At 42.4% G+C, this 27,205-nt stretch overlaps 1 protein-coding gene across 2 annotated transcripts; it reads left to right on the top strand.

Moving 5' to 3' along the window:
* On the top strand, positions 1 to 25,623 carry LOC142768596 (uncharacterized). 2 transcript variants are annotated; one of them, XM_075870599.1, is made up of 7 exons: positions 1 to 79; positions 4,553 to 4,674; positions 8,844 to 8,885; positions 9,780 to 9,833; positions 20,656 to 20,715; positions 21,650 to 21,745; positions 25,547 to 25,623. In XM_075870599.1, the coding sequence occupies exons 2-7, from the start codon at positions 4,563 to 4,565 to the stop codon at positions 25,570 to 25,572; spliced, it is 390 nt and encodes a 129-aa protein (XP_075726714.1). In that variant the 5' UTR covers positions 1 to 79; positions 4,553 to 4,562; the 3' UTR covers positions 25,573 to 25,623. The 2 variants fall into 2 exon arrangements, with proteins under 2 accessions (XP_075726714.1, XP_075726715.1); XM_075870600.1 differs by lacking the exon at positions 8,844 to 8,885.
* The last annotated feature ends 1,582 nt before the right edge of the window (positions 25,624 to 27,205 follow it).

Raw genomic sequence — 27,205 nt, 5'->3', positions numbered from 1 at the left:
AGCTCCCAGTAGACAGTCACACGACCACTGCTGCTGATATCGAAGTACTTGCCTGAGTCTTGCAGCGGTGAGCATAAAAGTAAGGATATCAGGTTTTGTAAATTCATAATAATAGCTATCATTTTGATTTTGTAACCACTCAGCAGTCATAATTACTATGTTCGGAACGCCACACTGCCTTGCTTTACCACAAAAACACTCATCTTTACCACATAGTCTAACTTATCGGCATGAGGCCAGACACTGACACTACCAATTGGGCAATACAGCGATGCGTATACAATGCAAGGCAAAGAATTTCTCTTCGGTTAAGTTTTTGGTGGCGATATAAGGTCATATGGGATGCTCCTGATGATACCCCGTTCCACTTACACAAGTGTCGGCAACCACAACATCCGTGATGACGCTCTTTGATGTAATGAGACACATCCATATGTTACGTCCAACCAAGAGCTTACCCTTTACCTTCCCCTGTTTTTGGTGTTGCCTGTCAAGCCAGTGATATTAACACGGCTACTCAATGTTCTAGCACAAATTTATTCCTGCCACTCGCAAACCTTCAGTCGAAAAAAAAAAAATTTTAGGCATGTGCCCTCCATTGCACGAAACAGTTGTATATCAAGCAGTCGGCGAGTGCCTGTCTGTAGCTCAGAAAACGTCACTATCACCGAAAAGAAAAGAAAGCAGTTTCATTAGAGCATTTTTCTGAAGATTAGTATCGTTAGGCTGCACGTTACCGAGTCATCGTAGTGAATGTGTGCAGCTCACATTGTCATGGAATAGATAATAAACACTGCAACAACAATTTAGTTTAGACCAGCAACCTCCAATGAATAATTTCACGCACCAATTTATACCTTATTTACATTTGTTTATTTACTTCGTTTTCCCTACCCTTTTTTACACCTTCCCTTGTCTCCAAGATAAGATATCTGAGCGCCGTTGCGGCTTTGTTTGAAGTAGGGTGAGGCTAAAATCTTCGCCCTTGATAGACTTTTCTGATGAAGATGGTGGTTACAAGCAGAGACACACACCACTACTGCACATGACGTCAATACTGAGCACTTTTAAACAGGCGCGCCAAGGACGAAGGGGTGAAACAAGATGGAGTTTGATACAATAAAAATATGGAACGTAATTCTCCTTGAGAATAAAACTGCACGTAACTTCGGTCTTGCATCAAAAATTTGGTTTATCGAGACAAGATATAAAAGCCAATGTGTATATCTGTTTATTTTGTTCTAATTGTGCTCTTCTATTGAATTTGAAGTGCCGGGTACAGTAAGCTTGTTGCAGCCCAATAAGTTCGATTGTTCACAAGAGAAAATGTATACATGCATTGCATGTGTTTATATAACTCGTTTGTGTTTTTTTTTTGCAAGGCTGACCTATACATTATATTTGCAATACCTATACTGGGCCTGTTAGCCACTTAAGGCTACCAGTGCAAATAATTTTTGAATTTCTATTCATACTCTTTTTATACAAAATATAGTTCTCTAGAGATTGATATTTTTTGGCAAAGCCTGGTCCTCTATCGTGAGTTGGTCACTTTATATACGAAGTGTCTATTGGCCACCTGGCCAATGCTGGCCACATTATACACGAAATGTCTATTGGCGGGAAGGGTACAAGAACCTGAGAAGATCACCAACATAACTTTAACCCATACGAAAGGAGACGTCAAGAACTTGAATATTTACAGGCCCGTCAGCTTACTCTCCGTTCTCAATGAACTATTTGCAAAAATAATAGCTAAAAGAATTAAGGCGACATTAGAGTTCAATTAACCAAACACCAGGCAGGATTTTGTACAGGCTACTTCACAACAGACCACATTCATACTATCAATCAGGTGATAGAGAAATGCGCGCAATACTACGAAGCCCCATCCATAACTTTCATAGATTTCGAGGGGGCGTTTGACTCATTTGAGGCATCAGCATTATTGCAAGCACTGCAGAATCAGGACATTGAATAACCCTACACAAACATACTGGAAGAAGTCTGTAATGAATCCACAGCCACCATATATACCCATAAACAAAGGTGTAAGGCAGGGAGACACAATCTCTTCAATGCTAATAACCGATAATGCAGAGGAGGTTTTCAGGGCCCTTTATTTGGAAGAGCTAAAGATTAGAGTTAATGGAGAGTATCGTAGTTAACCCGCGAATCGCTGATGACGTTACCTTGATGAGTAAATCAAGAGAGGAGTTACAGCTCATGATTACAGAACTGGACATAGAAAGCAGAGGAGTAGGTCTAAAAGTCTCTATGCGCAAAACTAAAGCAATGTGCAAGAGTCTACGAAGAAAACAGCGCATTGCGATAGGTGGAGAGATGCTGTAAATAGTTCACGAATAGGTGTGCCTAAGACAGGCAGTAACCACGAAGCCGAACCATGAGATTGAAATAACTAGAACAATGCCAATGGGGTGGATCACGCTCAGCAAGCATTCTCGAATAATGAACGATAATCTACTACTAACGCTCCAAAGGAAGGTACATAACAGCTTTCTTATGCTGGTACTTACCTACGGAGCTGGAGGCTTATAAAGGATGTGCAGCTTAAATTGAGAATAATGCAGCGAACGATGTAAATAAAAATGATAGGTGTAACCTTAAGGGACAAGAATAGAGGAGAGTGGGTGAGGAAACAAACCAGGGTTAAGGATATTAGAGTTGCAATGAAGAAGAAGAAATGGACATCGGCCGGGCACGTACGTAGCTCGTAGGCAGCATTGCCGCTGGTCATTAAGGGTAACTGACTGTATTACCAGAGAAGGCAAACCGCCGAAGAAGAGACAGAAGTTTAGAGGGGCTGATGAGATCAAAAATTTAGCAGGTATGAGGTGGCAGTAGGAAACGAAAAGCCGGGTTGACTTGCGGATCACGGGAGTAGCCTTTGCCCCACAGTGGGCACGGTCAGGCTGATGATGATGATGATGATGACTACACGACTGTAGTAGCTTTCCATAACGACGTCAGTTACCCTGTCATATGAACTTGCTGTGTTCGCTCTGGTTATCCTTTTAAGTGTTTTTATTTGTCTGCTTCCTTCTTAATTGCTCATTGCTATTGAGCCAAGGCATTTATTTACAATGAATAAAAGCCCATTGCTGATTAAATTTAAATGCAGCAAACTGAATCTATCCTGACTGGTTTTTTGTGGAATTTGAGAAATGAATTCAACGTTGTACCTTTAAGAGCAGAGCACCTACGCTCTTCGTCATGCGTTATGGTGATGCCAGGAAACAATTTTACGATAAACTGACGCAAGCTCTTCTTCCTCACCTCCATCTCCTGTTTTGCTCCCAGAACACGTGCGCTCATTTGATTGATGAGCATAGCACCTACCGAAACTCCGATATGAGGAGGTGCTTTCTGAAATTTGTACAACAACGGTGTTCTTGAACGTGCACACAAAAATAAATACAAGAGCTTCTATCTAGCCTTCTACATTCTATTTCAGATGTGATTTCCGCAGCCAGGATTCAGTCCCGTGACCATCGGGTCCTTAGTCAACCACCATTACTAATACTCCACCACGGCCGGTGGGCTTTATAGATATAAATTTTACGTGATCCTGGTGTGATTTTCTCAGTGATGCACTTGCGCCGTCGTGTTCTCGCACAGGTTACGGCGCTAGGCCACAAATTCAGATAAGGGTTTGATGGCAGTTGGTCACCGGTACACATTTCGGTAAAAGAAAAATGTTGAAGGATCGTATACATAAATAGGAGTGCAGGTTAATGGCTTCAAGTGATCGTTTGCGGAGCCTTTCACTACACCGTACTTTGCTCTTGGCATGGAAGAGACAGATAATATTGCTATTCTTTAAAATAATATATTATTATGTGTATTATTGTCGTTAATACTAGCAGTAATAGTAGCTGTAGTAGTAGAACTAAATATTAACGTGGGTTCTCCACATATATCACTTAATCCAACTGTGTCCACACACCCGTACCATGCGAGGAGGAAAATAAACAATGGTATACCTGAAACATGTGTCACGTTTTTCTTGTGATAAACTGTTTAGCATGTTCATTATACACTCGTGTCTTCGAATGACAGTCTTGAGATGAGTAACTTTATTTGCCTAATGGTTGCAATATACAATTCAGAAGGTGGCGGTAGGAGCACAGACGCCTTCGTGACAATACACATTGGTAGAAACAGTCGAAGTATCTTTTGTTCACTAAGAAATACTTTGAGTTTTTAAAATGCGGCACGGGCACATCGCATGAAGACTTCACATAAAACTTGAGCTGCCGAAATGAGTGTTCAGATGAATTTCAGACGAATGAGCCGCACAGTGATTTGCAGGCTGCATACTAAAATTAGAAAAAATATTTGTAGCAGACCCAGATTGCTGCTTCGCTAGAGTTTGTGTAAGCAAGCGGATCTCTAATTGGACTGCGACTTGCCCAATATTGCCCGACTAAGCAAAAGCCACATCGACCAGTGAGGAGCGCGCACGATAGGGAGCTTTTTGGGAAACATATACAAGCTTGAGAATGTATGCATACTCTGCCTCGTTTTACAGGTAATGAATTATGGAGAACGTTTTTTGCCTTAATATTTTGCTCCTGCTGGTCCTATTGTCTTTTATTTCCACCTTCAAGCAAGGACCATCGTTCGCGGTGGCAATAACTTCTCTACAGTCCGGTACGTACATTTTGTCATGCAACATGAATAGTTGTAAGTGAAAGCTCTGTTCATGTGTGAAATCTTATTGTCATATACATTAGCTTTACAAACAATGTTACGCACATGACTACAATCAATGTTCAGACAAGTGGAGTCGTATAACCCTAGGAAGCCACTGTCCCACTTGCAGTCTTAAACAACGTAAGACCGCATGTCCGAACATCAGCTTCAGCGACGCTGCATGACAAATTTGTTTTACGTTTTAGTTTGTCTCTTCCCCTGAATGTTAGCATTTTTTTGATGCGACGCATTTCTTGGCGAATATCGGCGACTTTGAGCACCTATCAAGCTAGCCGTTTACGTTTGGGTGCTCTTCTGGTCACCCGCTTACCTTGGCGTGAACCAAAGCTAGCATGGGAAGGTGACATGGTTGTAGAATATGACGCACTAGCCAACAGATGAATAATATCACAATCCTGTCGCGTCCGTCGTCAAACACTTCCAGCCAGACAGTGCCTCATATCCACAGTGGGTATGTGCCCCTGGCATGTGGGTACGCGCCACAGGTGGTTGACACTTAGTATCGACCCCAGAACGACGAGAACACACGTGGGCAATTTTAACGCGTGAGCGTTTATCAATACCCGACATTAGTGGCGTCGACCAAATGAAGGCATATAATATATGTCAGTGTTAACTAAAACTGAAATAGGCAGCGTTGACCCATCGACGAGTGCAAATAATAAATTACAAGGTCCCAGCAGGAACTGAACTCAAGCATTCTGCGTGGAAGTCAAGCAATCTGCCACAGAGCTACGCCAGGTCTCGCCACTAGTTTTCAAATTGACGGTAATCTTCGTCAAACGTCAATAGTAGTTGCAGTGCTGCCTGCCCGATTTCGCAAACTTTACATATGTCCTTTTTTTATACTGCCGTCTTGTCGGGTTAACGTCCATCGTAGTTAGGTGCCATGCGCTGAAGTTGGTTTATGTAGGAGTGTCCAGGGCCAGCTTCTTCACGAGCATCAGCGCTTCATATCAGCTTCTGGTGTTGCTAATACGCATGTTCCAGTTGACATCGTTGCTCAAGTGCGAAAAACTGGTTATACCAACATCTGAAACTCTTCAACATATATGTCTGTGCGTTCAACAATTGTACATATATTTAGCGTCATTTGATGACATCCGATTAATAAAAAAATGCAACACAGTCACCTTCGCTTCGCATGCTTCGCATAACGTCGATGCTCCAGGTACGGCTCTCAATTTTTTGGGGGGGATGCAGAATGTTCTAACTTCTGGTTCATTTAAATTAGTTAAACAATTCAGTACTGCGTTGCACATACCATTATCCAAGCTGCCGCAGCTACTAATTGCCAAAAGATTGAATGAGCATTGCGTAACAAGAGAAAGCTGCTCCCTAATGCTCCTGGTACCCGGCACAATGTGACATAGTACCCAGCAATACTTTCCTCATAATTCATTACTTCAACTTGATGCAATATTTGAAGCTAAATATAGCAGTGTACATTTATTGCAGACTGAAAAATAATGCGTTATGGTATATTAGCGAAAGTTGGGCTAGTTGGTGGTTCATACTTGGGAAGAAAAAAACTTCACGAAAATATGTGGTTACGGTTAGAAAATTGTTGCTCTTCCATAATGAGTAATTAGTGGGGTTTAACGTCCCAAAAGAAACATCTGATTATGAGAGGCACGGTAGTGGAGAGCTCCGGAAATTTTGACCGTCTAGGGTCCTTTAAAATGCACCCAAATCTGAGCACACGAGCCTACAGCATTTTTGCCTTCATCGAAAATGCAGCCGCAGCAGCCAGAATTCGATCCCGTAACCTGCGTGTAAGCAGCCGAGTACCTTAGCCACTAGACGACCATGACGGGGCTGCTCTTTCATTAATTGTGAAACTTAATAAGATACGTGAATTGTCAATGTAACTATGAACAAAGTGTAATGAAGGGCAGTGAAATAGCGGCCCATGCTGTTTACTACTGAAGGAAGGAAATTTTGAGACATCGTTTTGTTGTTCTACATAGCATTATTTAAAACAAGCAGGTAATAAATCTAAGCAAGGCATATAAACTCTAACTGATTTATTCTTGAGGTTGTGGTTTTGTTATAGATGAGAAAAAGAAAAATGTTGACGAAAAGGTAACTTGCTTCTGCCAGGTACCAAACATGCAACTCCCGAATATAGCGCCCGAGTCCTTCAAATATGAGCGACAGCGATGGTGCTTGAGCTACTGCGGCGGTATTTCGGTGCATGGATTGCGCAAGTTTTCGAGAGCGCAGCTCGTAGCCATGATGAACTATGTGGAAGACTCCTGACTAACTCACCTGACGTAGCCCGCGAAACATTTACGAATGGTCCCATTACAAATACGCTTTTGTTTACTACCTAAAGGTATAAGCCCTTCAGGCTTTTTGGTGATGAGCACGAACTCATTTTTACCAGCTACCACCATATCTACCTTTTGCGACGTTGTGCGCCACCTAACACAAGTCACAGCGTGACTACTGACTGCGGCCCGCCGCGGCAGTCTAGTGGCTAGGGTACTCGGCTGCTGAACGGCAGATCGCAGGATCGAATTCCGGCTGCGGCACTGCGTTTCCAATGCAGGCGGAAATGCTGTAGGCCCATGCGCTCAGATTTGGGTGCACGTTAAAGAACCCCAGGTGGTCGTAATTTCTGGAGCCCTCTCCTACGGCGTCTCTCATATTCATGTGGTGCTTTCGGGACGCCAAGCCCCACATATCTATCAATCAATATTCCAATCAATCAATCAATTTACTGCTGACTGCGTCATCAGCTGTGGACAACGCTGTGGTGGCCAACGATGCATTCTTAGCACTCGTGCACTTTTCAAGCCACGCACATGGCCTACTCTAAGTCGGAAACAAACTGCTCAACCCTGCATATGATGCCAGTGAATTCCGGTTCAATAGTGCACCGGCAGGGGTGACGACTATGTAGTGATAACTGCGTAGTAGCAAGGGTGTCTTTTTGTCTGTCAACAATATTCGTCATCTGGCTTACCTGCGCTTCCTTTTTTGGAAACTCAGCACTAGTTACTTTCCTAAAAGTGCCGGAAACATGGCGATAATGCACAAAAGGAATCCTAGATAGATGCCAATTACTCTTGTGGTAAAAAAGGACACCCTTTTCACTTCATAATTTGGTAGAGTGAAATGACAACTGCATTTTGGTTTACCCAAATCAGGTTTACTGTCTCCAGCGGAGCACATATGGGGGGGGACGCGAGCACAATACCTAATAAACTCTGTTGCGGCCCAATGTGACAATCTAATCCAGAGCTTCACAATAAACTACTCATATGCTTACGAAGACCTGTAAAATGTCCAAATTTTCTAAAAGATGCAATTGGAAGGTAGACGAATGGTACGTTTATTGGTTGCACATCGGACATACTATAGGCATATCACGTTTACCACACTTGAAAAAAAGTAAAAGCTTTAAAGAAAATCACCATTACATGTACATGCCCCTCGTGGTATTTACGTCGCAGGAACAGATGAAAAACAGTGTTATGCTGATCTGCTTCTTAAGATAGTTTACCAGTGCCATCCTCACTTCTATGCTGCAGAGCATCCATTATTTCCAGCTGAAGTGATCGGTATTACAGTGCAAGTGAATGTTCATGCAGTGAGACTCAATTGTATATTTTATGCTCTGAAAAGTGCATCAGGGTTGCCAGGGTAAATGGGGGCTCTTGCAAAATACTTTCTGCGATGTATCATAATCACAAACGCGCGAGCGTGCAGCTGAAGCGATAATATTTTGTTCTCTAAAGGTATCAAGTTAGGCTTGAAATGCAAACTTTGTGGTCTCAATGCTGCCTGAAAGGAGTGCCTAAAAGGAGTTGCCTAAAAGGAGTTGCCTAAAAGGAGGAGTATTCTCTGATAAACACGCAAAAATGAATAGATTTAGCGAAATTCGAAGGAAAGAAAAATGCTGCTTGTACTGAATACGGTTCAGTTCAGTTCACAGATGCTTGCAGCCGTTGAGCATGTTCGCAGCATCAAGTCACCTAGAGTGTTGAAAAGAAAGTTGCGCGCTGTAAAAGGTGCTGATATACGTATTGAGACACAAAATATGTGAACTTCATTGGCATTAGGGCAAATTCATTAACCTTTTTTTTTTGTAACTCTAGAACTTGGATCCCCATATGGCCCAGCTGGAGGCAACGTACGAGTTATGCATATTGCAGTTCACGTGTTTTACATTGCAACATTGCAAATCTTATTAGAAGCCACAAAAATGAGCCCAGTCAGAAGTTATTGTTGATAAAATGCAATATCTTTCCACGACAATTCAATGAAGTTTAAATATCTAGAACTTTAGCATGTTTTCATGAGCTCTAGCAACTCGGCCGATATCACACAGCTATTTAAAACCCTTCAGTGTGTAAAGAAGGCTGTTAAACTAGGCAATGCGAAACAAGATCTGGTGATGAAGATCCTGTGGGAACCCATTGAGAGAATGTTTACGCAGTAAATATGCCAACGTATGGCAGTTCATTAGTGCAAAGAAAATTCTGAATTAGTTGTCAGCAGGCCGCTCGAAATTATGACGGCAATGATATATGAGTATTTTTTCATATAGAACGTTAGATTTAACGGCTGATTATTTATTGCCGCAAAAGACGTACGACCGCGAGAAGAGAGCTACTGTTTTATTGCAGCATCTGTGATTATTCAAGAAAATTTAAGTCCGCTTTAAAGCAAGTGAGAATATGCAAGGCTAGGCTACTGAAGTGATGTAGAGCTGCGGGAAAAGCTGCCCAAACAAAAAAGAGCAATACATTTGTTAATTTGTGCCTAATTAGCGAAGTAAAAATCACATCATTGTTTTCTCTTCAGTAATACGAAACAAGTACTGTGGTTTATTATTTGAAGAAATGTTACCCCTTACACCTACATGAAATTCATGTTCATTGGTGGCACAGTTCTAGAAAAAATATTCTTTACAGCTAATAACTTTATCATAACCAACAAGTAAATTTTGTTGAAGGCTGCGACTGACAAATTTCCCACTTCTAGTTTCGTCTACATAACTTTCATTTTTGTATGCTTGAATTGCCCTCTAGCACCAAGACTCTGGACTAGGCCGAAAATACCGCCCCCTGCGCCGCCTGTTACCAGTACGTATTTTGCTTTTGTTCTGCCCATAACTGCCTACCTTACAAGCAACTTTTGGTAAATATAAGTGAGAGGATTCATTTTAGCATTTACAGTAATAAAGGGTCTCACGAGTACAAAATGTACGACTTCGTGGCACTTGAGCACAAGCGCAGACCTACTACAAACGAAATGCCGTGGGGTTGATTTGTAAAGGAACGGGCTGTGACAACGTGATTCGTAACTGGTGGAAATAGAAATGTTGCCTGTTAATATACTGTCAAGAAATGAGAAATGCCCGGCTGAAGGCAAAATAACTCAGCAGGGACTCAAAGTAGGAAACTATACAGCCTTCTGGCTGCGCTTACTTCAACGTGTCTCTATATTGTCGATAGCGAACCTTGTAGCAAAAGCAGCAGTTTTTTTGTTGAACGCTGTGAAACCGGCATCTTCGTCAATGACTACTTCCGCATGCGATAGATGTGTTTTTTTATATTTCAACCTGTTTAGAAAAAAAGTTCAACGATTTCAAGTACTTCGTATTAAACTATGGGAGAGCAGTGATCCGTCCTGATTCTCACAAATGATAAAACCAAGCAGGTTACGCCAAGCAAGTTTAACCTGGCGACTGGTCGACTGTGCGCTAAAGAAGGCACATGCGAGCACTGGTGCAAGGACTAAAAAATGTTTTGAGCTGTCAACCTGTCGTTGGTTTCGCCTTGGAAGTTACCGCATTTACCACTCCTCTCACAATGTTTCCGTGGAACGTTTTGCAGTGTAGGGTTGAAAAAAGGGTCACATAAACGACCTTTCATTCTAGTTGATACACATCGGGAATGAATTGCGTTCTTGGTTAGAAAGAACAGGTTTCGTGATGTCGAGATGCTCGGAACCATATGACCTTCGCAACCCTGTTCAAAACACGAGCAACAGTGCTCGCGTTTTTGCGTAACACGTACAAACAGGCGAGCTTGATAGCTTTTCCACCACCGAAAACGCCTTCCTTATTAATTACGTAGACGAAATCGTCCATGGAACTAATCTGCAACGTTGCCCTGCGGGCGGGCAAGCCGAAGTTTACGTGACTGAATGTATGACAAGCTGCTTGTGATGCAATACATGTTATCAGCATTGTTTTATAGCAAACTAACCGTTCAGCAAGCTGGATCATGGTTGCTAAGAGTTCCTACCCCTGTCACCAGAGTAGCTAGGAAGTCCGCAGAGCCAGCACGCACAACCCTGCATCCAAAATCATGATACCCATCTGATGTATCCCACTGATGCACCAGAAATTCCTGCAAAAGTAGAGAACACTTCATCTTTCCCAAAGCTGGTATTTCTATCGTGAGCAGACAGAAGTATTCTTTAGATGAGTGTTTATGAACTTCTGATCGGTGAAAATTAAGGATGTCCGTGCTTCAACGGTGGCACAGGAAGCTGACAAATAACGTCTAACATTGAGTTTCCCTAGGTGGTGCAGGGAGCTGCTGCTCATGACGAAAATAATGCTTCTGGCCGCTGCTGTTCGTGTTGGTTACTCGAACAAGCGGTAATATAAACAAGTAAACGTTTCGAATACCATGGTCAGAAGCAGTTTATTAATATTGAAGTCCTGGGTCGCTAGCGAAAGGTACGCGGGTCACGCGTTTATAACTGCGGCTCTTGGTGAATGAGGAGATAGGGTAACTTCCGTGTCACCTGAGTTCGAAAGGGCGTCTGCGATCATCAAAGCACGCACATAGCTAGTTGTTTGAAATTGACCAAAGGCGCTGCTATTTTCTGTTTTGCTGGAAAGTGCACTGTTGCGCCGCACGACTAATTCACCGCGAACCTCATAATAAGCATCTCAGTGCGACCTTTGCTAGAGAAAGAGCACTGAAGCACATCAACCGAATTATGTGCCTGCCCTATATATTAAAACTGTCATTTCCTTTTAGTAATCTTTAATCAGTAAGTGTACAGTGAAAACAGCTACAGCTAGAACTTTAGAACCCGTACCACAGCGTAGTTCATTCAGTGTATTACCGCACTGAACTTACGTTTAATTGTGGACGCTTGTATGGTCTTCGCAACAGCCCAAAATTATTACCCATGGTTGCGGAATGCTAAAGCAAGGGTTAAGAAATCCTAAATATATGTGTCATAAGTAGACGCACTAAGAGCATACTAGAGAGCGAGAAACACCTTTGTAGAGTGCAAGGGTGCATATAAGGAAATAACGGAAGAATGGTGAATTAAGAACGTCAACATAGAACAAGTATACTTAACAGTGAATGAACACGCATTATATAATTTGAAAAGAATAGTCGCAAGTGAAGCTGCTAAGGAAATTAGGATGAATATGAAAGGCCCTAGATTGATGCTATATGATCAGAGCAATGTTTTATTGTTAAATGAATATACAGGGTGCTCCCGAGACAACATACTCGGCCAAATACTGTGGTCTTTATCGCACAGACCATTTGGAGTGTTTTAATGCAGCGCTTAACAGGCATTTCACGTGGAAGTTTTTAAAGACGATACTTCATTGCGATAACTTTGGTCTGTCTGTCTCTCGAGCCTTCGGCTTGTCTTCCTGTAAACCACAGGGATTCAGCTACTAGGCTAAAGTTCATCCACCTCTTCAACGCTCGCCCATCTAGATCTGGTTTTCGTGTTCATATTTGTGCGCATTGCTCAGTAAAACCAAGTATTGTGCATATCTGCGGCACAAAATCAACGCGTCAATATTCTGTAGTGTTCTTTTTTCTACTAGAAAATACCTACATAAATACTTTTAGGAACAGTAGCGTTTGCTACGCTGTGCTGACAATGCGAAGTCTTGCACAAAAAGGCGGATGTTTCCTACACTTTCCTAAGACGATACTAAGTTGCAACCTACCCTTGGCCTTGAATTCTGCGAATTATGGCCCCCCGAGATGGCGGGCGCATGCCGCACACTCTCTATATTGGGGACCATCCTTTGGTTTTTCAAGATTACTTCAAAATGGCTCTCAGGTCAAGCGCAGGCACCCCACACGCTCTCTGTATCGGAGGCCATCATTTGCTTTCTCAGAATTACATCCAGATGGCTCTTTTTTCTCACCCAATGCTTTGAGAATCACAACCTACAATTTTCTCGCACAAAAAATCTAATCAACAATTTATTCACTCTCTCCATGCGGAAGATTATCGTCTTTCGACGACATTTCAAGCGGAAAATGCAGAGACACGGCCAACTTATTATTTAATGTTTTACAAGCATCTGCAATAGGTAGAAAAAAAACCTAGACTTAACATATATAGCCAGAAACTTCTAAACCGCATGTTTTGCCAAAAATTAAAATTTTTCCTATAAAACTTTCGACTACATTGCTCACATAAAAAACATAGGCCCGAATCTACATGTTACACTGTAAATGTCGTCAAAAGACGACAGCCTTGCGTCTAGAGAGAGTGAACAAAACGTTTATTTGATGTTCTGCGCAAGACAATCGGTGAATGGTATTCTGAAAGCGCTGCGCTAAAGTGCCTCGAGCGTGTAACGGAGGCGAACAAGCGCATCTAGGCACGTTAAACACCAGCGCCATCTGGCAGTTATCTTCGAGAACGAAGGCGTGCGCGACCGCGGAGAAAGATGCGCTCCAGTCACGGAGGCGTTAAGGTGTAAAACGCAAAGCGACGGGCAGGTGCCGCCAGCATAACGTCGTAGCAAAGCGTTGGAAACACCTTCTTGAGCATCGCGTCGCACTGTCAGCGCAGCGCCCTAAACGCTACACTCCTTAGAGTTACTTGTGTGTGTGCCTCTTCTAGTATAAAGGCGGACACACAAATCATAGACATGTTGTTGTGACGCCTCAGATATGCGCAATATTTGCTTTTTTAATTGAAAATCGCACAACTATGAACGCTAAACCTTGACCAATGTTGGAGGGCGCTATGAATGGGGTTGGCCGTTTGATACCGTTTGAAGTATTGTTAGAGCAGACAAACAGACAAATGTACAGACAGACCGACAGACCTAAATTTTCCGTGGAAGTTTCCTAAAAAAGACTATCGTCTTTAAAATGGTAAATAGACATGCCTTATTACGCACTTAAGAAGAACACAGCGAGTAGTGGGAGTGCTACATACAATAATAAGCAACATGCACTCTGTAGCAGGGCCAGAGAGTGAGTAGGCATGTTTTTTTAACCCTGTTTAAATATAGATAGGGGGCGCTGTTTTGTGTGGTTTCAAATGAAAGAAAGTCTTGCCATAATTTCAAGGTGAGAACGTGCGCGGTGTTTTTTACCCTAAAAAAAAGTTTCTGATTGGCATTTTGTGCAATTGCCACAAATATGTTGCCACCCTTGTCAGGTACAGGCAACGGACCACGTAAGTATAATGCTTTTCCCATGCCATAAGTTGTAAAAACAACAGGTGCCATACATGCACAAAAAAACTCCAGTTGCAAACAAGCTAACCATGCAGCATGACTACAAACACGTTCACAGGGAGTTAGCAGCACCCGTGAAGCAAGCGAAGCATCACTACAAAACTAAAAAAAAGTAATTGCGAAAAACGGTTTGATTTCTCGCGAAATATATATATATATATATATATATTCGAAGGTCGCAGGTTCGGATCCTGCACATGGCACGTTATGTTTTCCCCACTTTTCTTTCTTTACATTTACCATAAAATTGGCTTAATAACTTCCCCAATACTTTCCTTGGCATTATTGGCTGTTATATCTCATTAATAAAGTGTCTAAACCCGAACAATGAGCCCTTAAATCTACAATTGTTTCCCTTAATAACGAGGGTCTTGTACTGGCAAACTTAGTTCCTTTAGGTTGTATTCGAGGGACTATTTTTATTCAGCTGCCAGCTGGTAATACGTTCACGTGCTACGTGACACTAAACAGGCTCATAAAAAGTGTTCCACACTCGCCGCCATGGCTACAGATGGCACTGACTGGCACTCCCACGTTTAAATTCACATTGATACCCAATAGAGTGGCTGTCGCGGTAGCTCAGTGGTATAGCATCAAACGTGTTATTCGAAGGTCACAGGTTCGGATCCTGCCCACGGCAAAGTATATTTTCACCCACTTTTCTTTCTTCACATTTACATTACAATTGGCTTGATAACTTCTCCTATACTTTCCTTGGCGTTATTGTCAGTTAGATCTCATTGTTGTTGTGTCTAAAGACGAAAAGACGAGCCCTTAGGTATACACTTGTTTCCCTTATTTATTAATGAGGGTCTCGTACTGGCAGACCTGGCGCCTTTAGGTTGTATACGAGAGACTATTGGTCAGCCGCCAGCTCGTAATAAGTTCACGTGCTACGTCACGCTAAACAGGCTCATAAAGGGTGTGCCACACTCGCCGCCATGGCTACAGATGGTGGCGACTGACACTCCCACGTTTAAATTCACATAGATACCCAATAAAGTGGCAGGCGGGATAGCTGTCGTGGTTGCTCAGTGGTAGAGCATCGAATGTGTTATTTGAAGGTCACAGGTTCGGATCCTACCCAAAGCAAGGTGTCTTTACGCCCACTTCTCTTTCTTCACATTTGCATACAATCGGCTTACTACCTTCCCCTATGCTTTCCTTGGCGTTATTGTCTGTTAGATATCAAAAGACATTAAAACAAACCCTTAAGTATATGCTTGTTCCCCTTATTGATTTCTTTATCTTTGAAGTTGTGACAGCCGTACCGTTTCCTTTAGAACAGCTAAGAATGGTCTTGAAACTAAGGTTTCGAAGTTGGGGGCTTAATCATACGCCTGATCCTGCTAAAGCGTAATTGCACGTAAGCCTGTCAAAAATAGAAGGTGTTGCTTCAGCAGTGGCGATTGTGATAATCTCTAGCTGTTTACTATTTAATGTTGTTGTAAGGAGGAAGAAAAACAATATGTCGTAGTGGGCCACCACCGAGGGTCAATGCCCCGAGAGTTTGATCTGCAGCCGCTGGGCGCCACATCAATACCAGTTATTTTCGCAGCTCCTCCAAGCTCTGGCAGAGGGGCTAGTTCACACACGGTCCATAGATAGCTCTTTGGCCAGCAGCATCTGGACGGAATCGTCGTCTATGCCCTTCAAGATCCGTCAAATTCTGTCTCCCTCGGCCATCGAATGATTGAGGCGCTAGCGCACGTCTAGCACATCTTCGATATCGCTTATGAAGCCTTCTCCCAGCAAGTGCGCACGCCCCTGTAGGTGCTGTTCAGGACAAAGCTTGCGTACCTCGAGACTCCGAAGACATTGACAATCTGTTGTTTGAAAGTATTCAAAGTCGCGAATTTGGTCCAGTAGTTGTTAACCAGAGCCTCACAACCTATTTCAGGTAGAAGATATATTACTGCAATTTTCTAGGGTGTAACTCGTCTCTTTTTGTCACTTCGTCGTCGTTCTGATCTCGTACTGGGAAAATCGTCATGTCGTACCAACTAGCCCGAACCACCACGCTCCTAACTTATATTTGTGGGGTCGTTCCACTTTGCTCGCTTCTATCTTTTCAAAAGAGGGCAGGCAATTTTCGACTTCTTGTTCATCGCTGCCGTTGAAGAAAGGTGCCCAGCTAGCACAAGTGGGATATAAAACTCGTTCGAAGCGGATTAGCCAATGCGAACATGAACGTCTTCTAACGTTCGTTTTTGGGTGCTTAAAATTTGTTTATTCAAATGAAGCAGTCATATATCTCCGCTAATGTCCGGCATGGAGACAATAATAAAAGGTTCCGCAATCCTTCTTTTAGCAAGTCATAAAAATCTGTTCTTATAAACAGGTATTTGACGACCACTGTAAGCCTTGAAAAGTAGGGACAAAAACCTTCTACAACCCGGACTGTAATGTCCGTTTTCCTTTTATTTTTATGTCCCTCTCTAGCCTTCTTTCCCTTTCTCATGCTTCTTGATTTGATTGATATGTGAGATTTAACGTCCCGAAACCCTCATATGATTATGACAGACGCTGTAGTATAGGGCTCCGGAAATTTCGACCACCTGAGGTTCTTTAACGTGCACCCGAACTGAGCACATGGACCTATAACATTTCCGCCTCCATCGAAAATGCAGCCGCCGCAGCCGGGATTCGATCCCGCGACCTACGGGTCAGCAGGCGGGTACTTTACTAGACCACCGTGGTGGGGCTTTCCTTTGCTTCTATAGTTTGTCGTTTTGCTATCCTGAAGATCCACTTTTTTTCTGGTACATATTTGAGGTAGGAGAACGAGTGACTGCCGGTAGGTTCTCCGCACCTAAATGATGCTTGTTTGCAAAAAATAAATGATGCGATAGGCACAAGTGCTGCAATAGAAACCTTATTACATCACAAGTCAAATTACAAGAATGGCCATTAAAATCACGCAAGTGTTGAGAGACCATTTTTCACCGCAGGAAAAATACGGCAGGTCTGCCTGGATTTGTGCAAGCTGTACTGAGCTTATGTGTGGAATATCGTACAAAAGTGATACGACTCGAGTAACGGGGGAGAATGAACTTACAAGCTAACTTGCCATAAATGTTTATCTATATTTTCAAATGTTAGTGCACAGGTGCATTCTTCACACACATTGAAAGTGCTAAAGCGACAATCAACGAGAAATCGTGTTGCACAAATGCTGACCCCATATTCTATGCTGATTTGATGAAAAATTATCAGAAAACCAAGTATTGAAGCAAAATACAGAGATGCAGGTAGCAGTTCCCCGAGAAGACGCTTATCAGTAGAGGCAGCGCAAACCTAGCTATGTATAAGCATTACACAAAAGAACAATGACAGTGGTTCAAATAAATTGCTAATTTAAGTGATAAATGCCAAAATGAATGCCCGAACTACACAAACAATGGCCGTAAGGCGCATGTCTTAAGTGTTTCCAGAAGAAATTTCACACAGCTTCAAATAAGGTACGTAGTTAAGTGAGCAGAGATATGGCCATCTCGCTAGCACTCCTTGCGGATGACTTCACGTGAATACCTCCTAAAGAATGGTGTGTATACTCTACGACAAATTACAAAGCGCACATAACTGGCCTAAAGGGCTCACCAGGGCGCTGCGCAGGTCGATTTATCAACGTTTCTAACACACACAGACACTCGAAAAATTCCAGACCTCCTTGAGACCATCATATAGACCACACAAGTTAATAATGTAGAGTGACGTTTCTAATGCTCAAAGTTCCCCAAGAAAAATGAAAAAAGACTAGAATGTGTCAGCATCTCTCTTTATTTCTACAAAAAACAGCAAATAACTTCCATTATAAAGATGTCATAAAATGGTTGCAGTAGCGCTTGTTTATAGGCATCTTGGGTAACTACAAACTGTCAAAAATAGAAGCAAATAGATTTTTTACATCTATCAGTACCTTACTGAATATACCGCGTTAAGAGGAGAAACTAGAATTCGCTCTATGACGACAGAAAGTGAGCAAATCATAGATGGGCAGGAGTGAGCAACGTGTTAGAAAATATTTTGATTCTGCATGAGGTGTCGGCTTTAAACAGAAAAGAGGAGGTCAACAGATAATGGAAAACATATGCCACAAGATTAAACAAGCGCGTCTATACGGTTAAAGCGAAGTGTCATCATAACACTGAGAAAAATACCGAACTCCCCCTATTAAAGATCGCCTTTGATTATAATGCCCTGAAATTTTCGAAAAAGAAAAGCGCACCCAGGCGCTCATCATATGCATATGATGTGTGAGAAACATCGTTAGCAAGGTTATCTTAAGCACGAGTCTGTTGCAGGGACACGAAAAGTACGTGAGGTATACGTGTGTCTTGAAATTTCTTACGTGGTACAAGCAGCTAAATCTAATTTGCAGATATATGAAGTAGCTCTACCAAGCGGCCAATGAAGATTATATGCGTTCAGTTTAGCGAGCGCAGGTAAACCATAATAAAAATAGTTAAGTTCATGTGCGTTCAAACATGAATGAAAAGTATGACTTACAATTAAATTTCAACAGCTGAATAAGTTATTTAGTATAAATGAAGCCGTTATACACTACTGAAATATGTCGTGCAAAGTATTCACGATACAACGCAATACATTTATTTGGTTATTTTATCATCTTTAGCGACTCGAACAAAGAGTACAACGCAACGAAAATCGCTTACCTTCAGATATGAAGGTAGCCTGTCGTTTATATCGAAAGCATCAATTCAAAGAAAAGTAATCGCACATCATAGTATCTTCTATGAATTTCCAGTATAGAAGAAACGAAGTTCTGAGAGCACATTCACTCGCAAAGCAACCCGTGGCCTTTCCATTGGGAATCTAACGGCACTTGGTGTAACCACCCGTCGACGTAAGAGTCACTCCACAGAAACTTACTTGCATTCGATCGCGCCCATAAGTTTCACATGGAGGGAAGGAAGTCTTTTTCGCAGCTGCGTCTGTAGCCTTAATAATCATGGCACAAGCATAAAGTAACGTAAAACAGAATACAACTGACGGGCGCGACCGCACATGCTGAATTAACGAGCTTAACTGAGAATGGCATTGCAGAAGCCGTAGGAGGAGCGCGGATGGATAAAAGGTCAACGCCAGAGTTTGCGAGAAATTAAGTTAGGTGGTTATCTATGCCAGTAAATTATGTAAAGTTTCCGAAGCTCTCAAGATTGCTGAAGCACTGTCAACACCTCACGCCTTTATCATTTCGCGCGTTACTTTTTCTATTGCAGTGAGCGATGGCATGCGCAGGCTCGGTTTCAAGTGCCATTCACGGCGGTTCATACATGTCCGTGCAATTCCGTGCATGCATGAACCAAATGAAGTTGATCTGCTGCTTGGCGGAAAAACGGGTCTTAAAAATTCTGTATTATTGCCGTATTTGAAGTTCTAGTTATAATCTTACTGAAGTCTACTTCTAATATCCGTATTGCTGATCGCTAAGAAGATATACTTGTAAAAATACAAGCTACAAATAGGAAGATAATTGTAAGCGTCTTTAAAAGACCGTCTCATAGCATGATTTTTCGTCTCGATTATATTCTTTCTTAAGTAGGCTTTCTTTAAGTCCGTTAGGACAATATATCCCCTAATAAGATGGATTATTTCTATTTTGTGCTACCTGGGTGGGTTTCGCACAGGTAGCATGGTAGGAACAATGACCATCACAGGCTGAGTCTGGGTAATGCCTTCTAACTGGTAGTTTTCATCGGCCATTTTTGGGCGAGCTGGCATTCTCCTGATGCGGAGTTCCAGGCTGAATACACCTAACCACAACCACTCGGAAGAGGATGCTATTGTTACAAACGAAGAAATTGAGGAGGAGGCCTACGGACGCTGAGAGCAGCCGACCACAACCAGCATACGAATCGCAGCACGAATCAAAACAGTTGGCGCTCGGCTCTTCCGGCTAAGGTGGTGGCCCACTACGGTTTAGCAATCTTATTTCTCCTTACAGTTAGCAAACAATTATTTCGTCACTTGTAATACCAATTAGTATAGTTGAGCCCTCATGACGTGGGGATTCAAATATGCCTCTCTCACAACATATCTTCATTTAAAGAAATGCACAACTTATAACAGTTTCAAAGATATACCCGGTCAGTATTTCGCAGAATGCACTTTATTTTATTTTAGTATTAATACTACTATCCCTGTTCAGTATTTTCGTAGGTTGGGAAGGTAAACAATGCGTGATACAGTACAACGAAACTCATGGAATAGATGGTATCTGCAATCGGGTCGCATATTTTGAGTGACCAAAAACAGGAACTCTTCCAGTTCAATACTTCAGTCATGATAGCCTCGCTTTTATTTCTGTACCTTGTTCAACTATTCCCAGCTGGTGCTCTTTCATAGTGAACTACTTCTGTGCTGTGCTAAGAGCTCAATCGAATTTTTAATGAAATTTCCCCTAGGACCAAAAAGGAGGCGTCCACCTCTCAGGCCGATCTTCGCGCCACCTGCACCTCCAATAAGTAAGTATTTTTGCTTGCTCAGCTGTATCTTTCTGACAATACAAAATGCACTTAAATATATTCCTGTGTAATTTTCGCCGAAAAACTAGCTGCCACATTGTCAGGATCACTTTAAACAATTGTGTTCAATGCTTTTGGTGCGCTATGTGCCCTCCTTACCTCTTTTACGAGAAAACAATTTTTGTCCCCCCCCCCCCCCCCCCCAAGAAGTGGTTCATATAATGCTGCAGTGGACAAAACCTGGTTCCCCAATATAATTCACAACAAAAGCAACAGTACTTGAACCGAAATTTTTATATTACAAGACCCGCATAGCCAAGGTGTTTGCTTTGTCTTCGTTGATTGATTTGTGGGGTTTAACGTCCCAAAAGCTTCTCATGATTATGAGAGACACCGTATTGGAAGGCTCCGGAAATTTCGACCACCTGGGGTTCTTCGAAGTGCACCCAAATTTGAGCACACGGGCCTACAACGTTCCCGCCTCCATTGGAAATGCAGCCGCCGCAGCCGGGATTTGATCCCGCAACCTGCGGGTCAGCAGCCAAGTATCTTATCCACTAGACCACCGCGGCAGGGCACGCTTCGTCTTTGGTGCCTTTGGTAGTAAGTTAACTGGAGCTTTGCCCGAAATACGTATACGTAAATTTGTGTTGGGCGAAGCGCTCAAGTTTGTTTTTTGCGCAATCGTAAAGCAAAGCTGATCTCACAAGTTTTTCTCGAACATTGTACATTTTTGTTTTCCTCACTGAATATTGTATGTTAGAATAACCACTATTAAAGATTGTCTGTACAGTGACCGCAAGTATAGCAGTTTTGTGCTGAGTCGCAAGTAATGATGATGTGTACTTCGTTAGAACTCTTTTTTTGCCGGGTAATTGAAACATCTGGTTTAAACTTTACCCTTTAAATCTATTCTCCTCTTTCTCTATTTTAGGATTGCCTCCGACGAATATGAAAAGGCCTCTAGTGGCAAATAAAGGTTTTGTGCGTCCACTCCATCCACCACCATCTCCACCAGCAGCAATGCTTGGTACGTGTGTATTCAATCAATTGATTATTTTATTTTCCACTTCAGCAAATAGAAAGCATGACAAGAAAAAAGCTTCTGTGAGCTTCAATAGGCTTCCCTGCCGGTTACAGTTGAGCAAGCAGTAATAACATACAGAAACTGGCATACGCAAGTGAAAGCACAAAGAAAAACATACGTTTTTCTCATGCATAGTCACCGAAAAGACACTACACGTACATACACTTCAGGAAGAAAAAGGAGTACAACATAAAAAAAAAACAAAGCACTAAATTTACCTTTCAGTTATCTCACGAAGAAAGTATGCAGCGAAGCATAGAAATTGAAATACAAAGATCATTTTGCGACAAAGAGTATAATACAGGGGGCAAATCTATTCACAGCATTTGGGCCCCACAGTTTGTGTGTGGTGTTTTGTTTCAAACTTTTTTTACGAACCATAAGAGTACCAAGACGCATATTCAACTAACTCTTCTAAATTGACTGGCATTGAAATATCGTTCTTTATTTCATACTGATAGCGAAAACAAGGCTCAAGTTATAAGTTTTGAATGCCGTGGGGATATCAGCAGCTTGTAAGAGTTCTGCGGAAGGATGATCTCTGGCTAAGTTGTACACAAGGCGTAAAGCCTTTTTCTGCAGCATGTATTAGCACCTTCTTTCCAATTCATCAAGCAGCATACGGTTGAAAAAATCAGGGCTCATGCATCCATTGGCGCAACGGTCTGCGATAATGTCTTCAACTACGAAGTGGTGATGTTTATTGTGGGAACATCATTTTATAGTCGGTCACGCAGGAAGCATGTTTATAGAGAATTATTTTGCACTGAAATGAATGCCGCAATAGTATGGTAGCGTTATTTATGCCATAGTTGTATGAATAGAAGAGTGCCGAAACATTTAGTAGTTCACGCTTTCGCTGAACCGCTTATCTGACGTGCTTAGTTTATATTGAAATGATGAAAACATAGAAACCTTTTGCGCAATAAATGAAGTGGCTCAAGAGCGCTTAAGGCATTTAGATAAAATTCCGTTAGGTCCCCTGTAATTATTCAGTTTAAGTTTAACCAGCTGCTCCTAATCTGCGAAGGAATTTCGTTTTATTCCGGCTGTCAAGTTAGTTTTTATCAAACTTGTTTTATGGCTTACCACACTTAACATGCATAGGTATATTATCAACACGTAGTTTGTTGTTGCCCGATCGCATATGTATCACAGCCGACGTATGCCAATAATACTTCCACGAAAAAAGGCACCCAATTCTGGCTCTAAGAAATACAAAAAACCCTGTAAATAGCATCATGTACGAAGGGACCTTTTAGTAGTGTTTCTCAATAGTTCATAGGAAGCCTAATTTGTTAAACAGTCTTTTCATCAATCAACAACCGTGACACGAGCTTAGTGTACACTTTAATCTACAAAGTTGACCCAAATTGAGACTAACTAAACATTAGCTGCTGTCAAACCTCCTAAACCTTGTTCATATAGTCAAACTTTTTCTAGGCACGCTATGCAAAATTTATGTCTTATGTGGTTTATTACAGTTGACCTTTGTTGCTACTCTGGTGATGTGTCTTAAACTTTTATGAATGCTAAGCGAAGACGGTTTATAGTTAGCAATCTATTTGAGAATGTTGATAACCTTAGCTTTTGTGAAACAAGTTAATCTAGCCAACTTGCACCCTGGTGCCACAGCAGGCATCACTTGGGATTTTTAAACCAGCCGTCAGATGCAGAGATGTTTTGTCGGTGTAACATTCAACGTGACACTGGGCGAAGATGCTTTGACGAAGCACCTGTTAAATAACCTCTCAAGCATTCAGATTTATAAACTTTGCGTGTGGTGTTGTTGTTCTGTGGATGTCCACCTATGTGTTTAGGCGGCGTAGGTTTTCGCATTTGATAAACGTAACGTAGTGCATGGTCGTCTCGCTTTTTTCTTCGCTACACTGTGTTCAACGGCTGGTCGCTTCATCACTATGCAGAAAGGCCACTAAGCGCATGTCATTTATAGCATACAAACATGATACGTTTAGTAGAGTTAACGCGGTAGGGTGCTCGCGGCATCAGCAAATTGGGCATCTGGCACAATGAAGGCCGGTGCGGACCGCAGAGAGGCATTTAGAGGAGCGCGACAGCGTCTGTTCGTGATTTGCTACCTTCTAGTAAGGTGGTACTGCAGCAGTCAGGCTCCGAATAAGCGCAGCTGCGATACCCTCATGGCAAATACATGACACGTAATACCTGCAACCTTTGCGCTCAGGCAGCTGAAGGGTCGATTGATTGATATTTGGGGTCTAACGTCCCAGAACCACCATATGATTATGAGAGATGCCATAGTGAAGGGCTCCGGAAATTTCGACCACCTTGAGTTCGTTAACGTGCGCCCAAATCTGAGAACACAGGCCTACAGCATTTCCGCCTCCATCGGAAATGCAGCCGCCGCAGCCGGGATTCGAGCCCGCGGCCTGCGAGTCAGCAGCTGAGTACCTTAGCCACTAGACCACCACGGCGGGCCAGGCAGCTCAAGGAAATTGTGACACTTTGAATGAACTTAGAATATGCGGCGCAGTAGAGCCTTGGCTTCAAACGATGTGTGTCGGGATTTGTCAATGGCCGAGGAGTTTCATAATCCCTCATGTTTTGTACATGCTATCATGACTAAACGCACCCTTTCTGTTCGTTAGATATTTTGTATGCACGGAGTGCCACTTTGGTAACAAAAATGAGTTTTTTTTTTAATTCAGAGGCCCCTATTGCATTTCGGCAAGAAAAAAATGAACAACGAATATATTGAACAGTTGCACGTACAGCGTGATTGATTGTATTGGCAGCAAATATTGGGAGGATTGCATTCATAAAAGAGCAGCGAGCTTCTCAGTTTCATTCTGTATGAAAGAAGTTTCATGTTTTCGCGTATTCTGGCTCTACAGGTTGGTTTCGTGCTTTTTACACTATTGAAAAGTCCTGCCCTATGATGTGGTGGCAGTTGAACCTGGATCAGTTTTTTTTTCTCGACAGCTGTGAATAATTTATTAGCGCTGAATACTTTTTGCCAATGAGTCATTGTGTTCTTCAGCCTACCACTCGCCATGGGCGGCATTTTTTTAGGTGTAATAAAGAAATATAGCCTAGAAAGTGGCGACAACCTATTTATTTCTATCTTTATCCTATCTCTTCCCTAATGCGACCATACACCGGCTACCAAATTATGAAAACTACTGAATAAATCACACAGTTAAAACGTACTTGGTATCCGTTTCCATGGTCTCATGCTGTCTTTGAGGCTTTCTGAACGCAGGGCTACTGAAGTTGATAGCGTAACTACAGGTCATTGTATTTATAGTCATGTTATTGGGTTCCTAATACTTAGTATGTTTTCTGCTACCTATATAGTTGAAGTTTATTTATTGCAAAATATCTGGTTGACAGTCATTGTGTTATATGTTACAATGAATGTGTATGTACTGGGAAAGCTTATCTTAAAGGTATTTCAATTTAAACAGGGAAAGTAACTTCTGCAATCGTTTCAGCGTGATTTGCGTTCCTATTTGAAGAGGTGATATTGGCAATGCAGCAAAAGTCGCTGTAAAAAGAAACCTCTAAGATCCCAATAAAGTCACGAGCACCATAAAGGAAACCATGCAGTTCCCCGCATCAAGCTTTTATGTGGATGTACTTGCTTAGTATAACATCATTTCTTTTAAGATATATAAATGATTCATAGGCCAGGGAACAACAATTCAGGTTGCTTTTTGCTTGGCATCGTGCAAAAGCTAACATTGCTATTTATAACTCTTACAGCTATCCCGACCGTTTCAAGAAAGTAACATATTGGAGCTGGTGGCAAGGTGCATTGAAGTAAAAATGCGTTGAAATAACGGAAGTGTGTTCTGGCTATTTCTTTAACAAGAATGATTCTCTCATTTGACCGACCGTTGCACTTAATATTGCACCAACTATGGATTCTGTTATACAATGCGATAAAATATCTTCAATGCATTATTTTTCTTGCCTTTCGCGGCACATGAATCTTTGTGTAAGCTGTTTCCTTTTTCCTCCCTTGTCAGGCTTTGAGAAAAATATCCAGTGCTCACTGGAGGAGAAAAGGTAGAAGTAATATATTCGCACAAAAGATAAATCAATGTAAATGGCAAGGCCAAACACATCAGTAGTGACGTGACGGCGTCTGGCGTGGACTAGTTGTCATGACTGGTTTAATGAGCATACGTAGACATACAGTCGAAGACAGAAGGGAGATTCCGAAGTAGAGCATCAGTCTTTGCGTACAGGCAGCCTGAAGCATACGAACGTTCTTGGTGCCTTGCGCCACCAGCCATCGGCGCTCGTCATATTTTTCTCTAGCTGGCTGGCCTCCACTAGCGCTATACCACAGGGGCTGCCCACTAATAATGTTACGCAACAACAACAAAAAAGAAATGTAAAACGTTTAAGAAGAACATATAAACACAATGTACTTGTGCGGCAGTTAATAAAGTGTCCCCTGGGAAGTTCAAATATTGTCAGGGTGGAAGGCGCACGGTGAAGTTCGACTGCTCCCGTGGGCGGCAACCACGCAACGCGGAAGACCCCGATGATTGCGCATGGAGAAGTTTCTGTAGTAGTGCAGGGAAGGCTATCAAGCCAAAGTGGGCATGTGCTCCCGTTGTAGATTGCAAGGCCGCAAATGGAACCGTGTTTTCTGCGTGCAAACAATAAAGAAGAGCGTTACTTTCAACTGCGTGCTCTTTATAAAGAAACGCTTTATGCACCGAGGAGGTATTCATATCTGTTATCACTTTCCCAAGAGTACTTCGCGTTTTCGCGCGTCTGAAGTCAAAATGGCACCTTCGTCTATAGGTAAGTGCGCGTGGCCCTCCAGTAATTCCGTTGACTCGCTCAAAGAGCTTGTGTCAGATTTCTTCTACAGATAGCTGTGCAAGCAGATGTATCAAATTGTGCGCAGTGGTATTGCCTAAATAGGGCCGTCATTCGAAACGCGAGGCGCACCGGACTACATTGTCGAAGTGTACAGGAGCAGTAGCTCCACCCCCGCAGCTTTCTTTTCAGCTCCGTCGTGGTGGTCTAGTAGCTAAGATACTCGTCTGCTGACCCGCAGCTCGCAGAATCGAATAACGGCTGTGGCGACTGCATTTTCGATGAGGCGTAGACGTTGTAGGCCCGTGTGCTTAGATTTGGGTGCACGTTATGAACCCCAGGTGGTCAAAATTTCCGGAGCCTTCCACTATATGCGGCGCCTCTCATAATGACATGGTGGGTTTGGGACGTCAATCCCCCCATATCAGTCATTATGCTTTCTCTTCACTGCCACAGAAAGTTGTCCCCGAGTATAGCAGCAGCGAGCAATGCAGATGGGAGCGTTGGAAACGCTGGTGGTGGAAAAGGCGCAAATGCCATGGTGTGCGTAACACAAATGCTCATGCGTTGACGCTTCTTGATTGC

Source organism: Rhipicephalus microplus, chromosome 8, assembly GCF_043290135.1.
Source record: "Rhipicephalus microplus isolate Deutch F79 chromosome 8, USDA_Rmic, whole genome shotgun sequence".
Lineage (NCBI taxonomy): Eukaryota > Metazoa > Arthropoda > Arachnida > Ixodida > Ixodidae > Rhipicephalus > Rhipicephalus microplus.
This window is presented reverse-complemented; position numbering and strand designations above follow the sequence as displayed.

What these genes read in the sequence shown, in the direction of transcription:
- LOC142768596 (XM_075870599.1), top strand. Translation starts at nt 4,563, where the DNA reads ATGGAGAACGTTTTTTGCCTTAATATTTTGCTCCTGCTGGTCCTATTG. An exon ending in GCCACCTGCACCTCCAATAA is followed by an intron (nt 20,716 to 21,649) that starts GTAAGTATTTTT and finishes TCTCTATTTTAG; the next exon opens with GATTGCCTCCGACGAATATG. An exon ending in TCCACCAGCAGCAATGCTTG is followed by an intron (nt 21,746 to 25,546) that starts GTACGTGTGTAT and finishes TAACTCTTACAG; the next exon opens with CTATCCCGACCGTTTCAAGA.